We start from the raw sequence: 7,300 nt of genomic DNA on the forward strand, positions 1-7,300 counted from the left end.
TAAGTATTACGGATGTGCGTAACGGGATATGGGCGTCCCTATGTTAGGCTGTGACGGCATTGCAATTACAATTATTAGCATATTTTCTCAGTGGATCTGCGTGCGATTACGGAGCTGCGATCGCAATAGCCATCCTTACTAAATCAGGCCCATAATTAGCACTTAACCAGCTTTAATATGCGTAATACAAAGTGTACTGTGTGTCATAATTCCAACATATACAGAGGACCAGCGATCACAATAAACCATTAGATGCGGCAGTAGGGCCATCCTGCCTGATTGTTTTTATATTAAACGTGGGCACCATTCCAGAGCACGGGAGCAAAACAGGAGGCATTAATAATTCAGAATTATTCTGTTACGTCACTGATGCGTTGGTTTTGGTGCCACCTAATCTACTGAGCAATGAACCAGTGACCTTAAAACAAAGTAACACTTTAAATTTAGCGGCGATATATATCACGCTGGTTCTAGGAAATCAGAACCTGTTACATATATCGCTATATCTCACGAGCAAAGTAACATAGAAATCACCCCGATTCCTTCCTGACTCATATTTTCTTCTTCATTTTTACTTTCAGTTTAGCGAATTGTGACTTCGAAGCCTATGGCTCTACCAATGGCGGAAGCTGTTTATTAGTTGCTCTTGGCACGAATGAGTTAATCAGTGGAGCCAGCAATATCGTACCAGACCTCTTCCATGCCCCACAATGATGAGACGTTACAATGCAATGTGTCGCAGATTAAAGTGTTGCTATAAATGGTTTCCCCCTTCTGTCAGGAAAAACGTAACATATGAGATTGGGAAACGGTGTCATGTTTGTACGGATTTGAATAAAATTATTAGGCTGGAAAAAAAACAGCAGCGTGATCACTGGAAACATAAAATTAATTTGTATTTCTGCTGTTAGGAGATTACAATGTAAAACATTTTTTTTATCACTCTATCCTTTTTGTTTGAGTGAACAAATAGGATAATTTGGCCGAAAACACATAGGATCCCAGATAAGTTCACAGACCTATGTGTTTTCGCCATTGTGCCGGTGAAAAATCAACGCTTTTTGAGGATAATTTTTTGGGGCACTTCAGGTTCCGAAAAAAAATCCTGATAAGTGTCTGCGTCGGGCCGGAATTGGAGGCTAGTTGGATAGCCCCCGGGGATCCATTAGCAGAGGTAATTTACCCCTGCTAGTCGGATACTGGTCTAAGTCGGAAAAGTGACGATAGACTAAATGGAAACTCGAGTGAGGTGTTTGGTTCAGCACTAGAAAACGCGTTTTCCATTACAGTCACTGTGCTGATATTTCTGTATAACATACACAGGACTATCTCCCAGATGTATATTGTCGTAAGATACCAACAGCTGACAAGTAATGAAGAGAAAATCTTGTTACAGATGCAGCCGGTTAGTACGGTATTCAGGATATTGCTCTCCCACTACGATATGAATGTAACTTTACCTCTCTTATGAGAATATAAACTATGAATTCAACTTTATAGTGAAGACTGTATGGGTACAAAATTACAAATAGTCTTAGTCAGAGGAGGATTAAGACTTTGGGGGGCCCGGGGACTTAAGGCAAGGGGGTCCTATGGCCTAAAATGAAGAGAAAAGTGTTCATTCATTCATGAGTGAGAGAGTCAGAGAGAGAGAGAGAGAGAGAGAGAGACAGAGAGGGCATATGTACTAAGTATTGGAGAGAGTTAAAGTGGACGGAGATAAACTGCCAACTAATCAGCTCCTAACTGTCATATTTTAAACACAGGGCGGGATGTTGTAAACGGAAAATGCGGTTAAACCCCCGTTTTCGTGGTTTTACCGCATTCTCCGTATGTATCATTAACTGGCCTGCCGGGTCTCCGAAGTGGAGGGTAACGCCAGCTTGTGCTGGCGTTACCCTATAGAAGCCTATGGGCTTCTACCGCATCGTGCTGCTATGAGGGATCCGATCTCTCCCAGCATGCCCCGCGGCCGCCGCGTCACTCTACGCATGCGTAGATGGGCTCCCGGGTCACAAACCCGGAAGTCCGCAGCACAGCGCACACTGCAAAGGACAGCTCTTATCGGAAGAGCTGTCCTTTGCGCTACTGATCGCATATGTTAGTGCACATGCGATCAGTAGGGATACGATGTTAGTGCATATGCGATCAGTAGGGATACGATGTTAGTACACATGCAATCAGTAGGGATACGATGTTAGTACATATGCGATCAGTAGGGATACGATGTTAGTGCATATGCGATCAGTAGGGATACGATGTTAGTGCACATGCGATCAGTAGGGATACGATGTTAGTGCACATGCGATCAGTAGGGATACGATGTTAGTGCACATGCGATCAGTAGGGATACGATGTTAGTGCACATGCGATCAGTAGGGATACGATGTTAGTGCACATGCGATCAGTAGGGATACGATGTTAGTGCACATGCGATCAGTAGGGATACGATGTTAGTGCACATGCGATCAGTAGGGATACGATGTTAGTGCACATGCGATCAGTAGGGATACGATGTTAGTGCACAAGCGATCAGTAGGGATACGATGTTAGTGCACATGCGATCAGTAGGGATACGATGTTAGTGCACATGCGATCAGTAGGGATACGATGTTAGTGCACATGCGATCAGTAGGGATACGATGTTAGTGCACATGCGATCAGTAGGGATACGATGTTAGTGCACATGCGATCAGTAGGGATACGATGTTAGTGCACAAGCGATCAGTAGGGATACGATGTTAGTGCACATGCGATCAGTAGGGATACGATGTTAGTGCACATGCGATCAGTAGGGATACGATGTTAGTGCACATGCGTTCAGTAGGGATACGATGTTAGTGCACATGCGTTCAGTAGGGATACGATGTTAGTGCACATGCGATCAGTAGGGATACGATGTTAGTGCACATGCGATCAGTAGGGATACGATGTTAGTGCACATGCGATCAGTAGGGATACGATGTTAGTGCACATGCGTTCAGTAGGGATACGATGTTAGTGCACATGCGATCAGTAGGGATACGATGTTAGTGCACATGCGATCAGTAGGGATACGATGTTAGTGCACATGCGATCAGTAGGGATACGATGTTAGTGCACATGCGATCAGTAGGGATACGATGTTAGTGCACATGCGATCAGTAGGGTTACGATGTTAGTGCACATGCGATCAGTAGGGATACGATGTTAGTGCACATGCGATCAGTAGGGATACGATGTTAGTGCACATGCGATCAGTACGGATACGATGTTAGTGCACATGCGATCAGTAGGGATACGATGTTAGTGCATATGCGATCAGTAGGGATACGATGTTAGTGCACATGCGATCAGTAGGGATACGATGCTAGTGCACATGCGATCAGTAGGGATACGATGTTAGTGCACATGCGATCAGTAGGGATACGATGTTAGTGCACATGCGATCAGTAGGGATACGATGTTAGTGCACATGCGATCAGTACTGATACGATGTTAGTGCACATGCGATCAGTAGGGATACGATGTTAGTGCACATGCGATCAGTAGGGATACGATGTTAGTGCACATGCGATCAGTAGGGATACGATGTTAGTGCACATGCGATCAGTACTGATACGATGTTAGTGCACATGCGATCAGTAGGAATGCGAAGCATGGCGGGATGTACTCCGCAAGGTTAGCCTGTAAAGTCTCTGTCCACTTTATCTCTCTCCAAGGCTCAGTAAATAGACTTTTTAGACCCTAGAAAGTGAGACAGACACTATTGTATGGTAAATATTAGAAAGGCTGTCTGACCGAATGCATCACGAAATAGATATTCATTTAACAAGTATACAAATAAAATAGTATAGAAGTAAAAGTATTAATGTTACTTTTGCATCATTGTTGCTCTGCCCACGAATAAGATCCATCTTACAGGTCAGTGTAAGGGAGACAGACATTCAGGAAAATCAACCTGGTTAGAGCCCAACAAGAAGGCACCAATGAGAAAGGGAGTATCTGCTCCAGGGACTGGCTGACAACGTTTAGCCTGGGGAGAAAGTCCAGCCAGGGGGCCCGGTGTGTTCCAGAGAAAGGGGCATAGCCAGGACACACAGGGATGTTCCTAGCAGTACATACACCACAAGTAAAGCTGGGTGCACATTATGTAGTAATCATTCAGAACATCCAGTTTTCGGCTGCTGGGTCGGATTATTGCACAGTATGTACACAGCACTCGGGCAAATATCCTGTAAAAACCTGTCAGATTGCTCATCTGATCTGACGATGAGCCATTAACGTGCGCCGTTTGTAATGTGTACATGAGCTGTCCGACATCGGGGCCTTTAAACATGTCACCTTTGATGATCTTTAAAACGTCATATAGTTGTTTGAATATAAACTGATAATACAGTAGTGTGTACACTGGTTATCGGATGTTATCAAAATGGTTTCATCTCTTGGATTGTGAGTGAAATCTCTCAGGTGTGTGACTGGCATTACACTAATCACATGTCCAGGGGCGTATCTACCCATTGGCCAGGATGGCACTCGCCAGGGGCACCGGCCAAAGGGGGGGCGCCATCCGGCAGTGCCACCAGCAGCCAATGGGTGGACTACCCCGCTAGTCCCCTGGGCCCTAAGTGCAGGGCAGACCGCAGAGAGAGCGGTCTGTCCTACACAGTTTACAAACACACAGCCGCCAGCGGCGGCTGTGTGTTTGTTATAGCAGCCAGCCAATGGCAGTCAGACAGACTCTCATTGGCTGCTGCGTCCACGGAGGGAGCAGGCTGGAGCTCACTCATGAGCTCTGCCTTCCGGCTCCCCCCAACAGCGGGTGATGGGAGAGACGTCATGACATCTCTCCCATCCCATAGTGCAGAGCGAGAGAGCAGGCCCGGAGGAGTGGACAGCGGCGGTCGTTGGCAGGAGCAGAGATTAGGTAAGTTTTTTTATTTTTTATTTCTGGCACAGCACAGTTGAGGAGTGTGGCTACTAGGGGGCACTGAATAGGGGGTGGCCGCTACTGGGGGCACATTATGGGGGGGTGGAAGCTACTGGGGGCACTGTATTGTGGGGGCCACTAATGGGGGCATGTTATGGGGGGGATCGACGCTACTTGGGCACTGTATTGTGGGGGCCATTACTGGGGGCACATTATGGGGGGTACTACTACTGGGAGCACTGTATAGGGGGAACTGCTACTGAGGGCACTGTATAGGGGGGCACTACTGAGGGCACTGTATAGGGGGGGCACTGTATAGTGGGACTACTACTGAGGGCAATGCATAAGGGGGACTACTACTGGGGGCACTGCATAGAGGGAACTACTACTGGGGGGACTACTACTGGGGGACACTTTTTGAAATTATGGGGGGCGCCAGTCCATTACTTTGCCAGGGGCGCTCGGATCCCTAGATACACCCCTGCACATGTCCTATACCTTCCTGCCTGCATTACCTGGCATTACACTAATACATGTCCTATACCTTCCTGCCTGCATTACCTGGCATTACACTAATACATGTCCTATAACTTCCTGTCTGCATTACCTGGTATTACACTAATCACATGTCCTATTCCTTCCTGTCTGCATTACCTGGCATTACACTAATCACATGTCCTATACCTTCCTGCCTGCATTACCTGGCATTACACTAATACATGTCCTATACCTTCCTGCCTGCATTACCTGGCATTACACTAATACATGTCCTATAACTTCCTGTCTGCATTACCTGGCATTACACTAATCACATGTCCTATACCTTCCTGTCTGCATTACCTGGCATTACACTAATCACATGTCATATACCTTCCTGCCTGCATTACCTGGCATTACACTAATACATGTCCTATACCTTCCTGCCTGCATTACCTGGCATTACACTAATCACATGTCCTATACCTTCCTGCCTGCATTACCTGGCATTACACTAATACATGTCCTATACCTTCCTGCCTGCATTACCTGGCATTACACTAATACATGTCCTATAACTTCCTGTCTGCATTACCTGGTATTACACTAATCACATGTCCTATTCCTTCCTGTCTGCATTACCTGGCATTACACTAATCACATGTCCTATACCTTCCTGCCTGCATTACCTGGCATTACACTAATACATGTCCTATACCTTCCTGCCTGCATTACCTGGCATTACACTAATACATGTCCTATACCTTCCTGCCTGCATTACCTGGCATTACACTAATACATGTCCTATAACTTCCTGTCTGCATTACCTGGCATTACACTAATACATGTCCTATACCTTCCTGTCTGCATTACCTGGCATTACACTAATACATGTCCTATACCTTCCTGTCTGCATTACCTGGTATTACACTAATCACATGTCCTATTCCTTCCTGTCTGCATTACCTGGCATTACACTAATACATGTCCTATACCTTCCTGTCTGCATTACCTGGCATTACACTAATACATGTCCTATAACTTCCTGTCTGCATTACCTGGTATTACACTAATCACATGTCCTATTCCTTCCTGTCTGCATTACCTGGCATTACACTAATCACATGTCCTATACCTTCCTGCCTGCATTACCTGGCATTACACTAATACATGTCCTATACCTTCCTGCCTGCATTACCTGGCATTACACTAATACATGTCCTATACCTTCCTGCCTGCATTACCTGGCATTACACTAATACATGTCCTATAACTTCCTGTCTGCATTACCTGGCATTACACTAATACATGTCCTATACCTTCCTGTCTGCATTACCTGGCATTACACTAATACATGTCCTATACCTTCCTGCCTGCATTACCTGGCATTACACTAATACATGTCCTATACCTTCCTGCCTGCATTACCTGGCATTACACTAATACATGTCCTATACCTTCCTGTCTGCATTACCTGGCATTACACTAATACATGTCCTATACCTTCCTGTCTGCATTACCTGGCATTACACTAATACATGTCCTATACCTTCCTGCCTGCATTACCTGGCATTACACTAATACATGTCCTATACCTTCCTGCCTGCATTACCTGGCATTACACTAATACATGTCCTATACCTTCCTGCCTGCATTACCTGGCATTACACTAATACATGTCCTATACCTTCCTGTCTGCATTACCTGGCATTACACTAATCACATGTCCTATAACTTCCTGTCTGCATTACCTGGCATTACACTAATCACATGTCCTATACCTTCCTGTCTGCATTACCTGGCATTACACTAATCACATGTCCTATACCTTCCTGTCTGCATTACCTGGCATTACACTAATCACATGTCCTATACCTTCCTGTCTGCATTACCTGGCATTACACTAATACATGT

General features: G+C 45.5%; 1 protein-coding gene across 1 annotated transcript in view; it reads left to right on the top strand.

The window, feature by feature from the left end:
• LOC148473874 (inter-alpha-trypsin inhibitor heavy chain H3-like) overlaps positions 1–714 on the top strand; it is a 65,513-nt gene extending 64,799 nt beyond the window's left edge. The window contains exon 22 of the mRNA XM_088459319.1: positions 582–714. Coding sequence (XP_088315445.1) covers positions 582–714 — 133 coding nt within the window. The remainder of the gene's footprint in view (positions 1–581) is intronic.
• The last annotated feature ends 6,586 nt before the right edge of the window (positions 715–7,300 follow it).

This window comes from Taudactylus pleione, unplaced genomic scaffold, assembly GCF_031769625.1.
Source record: "Taudactylus pleione unplaced genomic scaffold, aTauple2 ptg000905l, whole genome shotgun sequence".
NCBI lineage: Eukaryota > Metazoa > Chordata > Amphibia > Anura > Myobatrachidae > Taudactylus > Taudactylus pleione.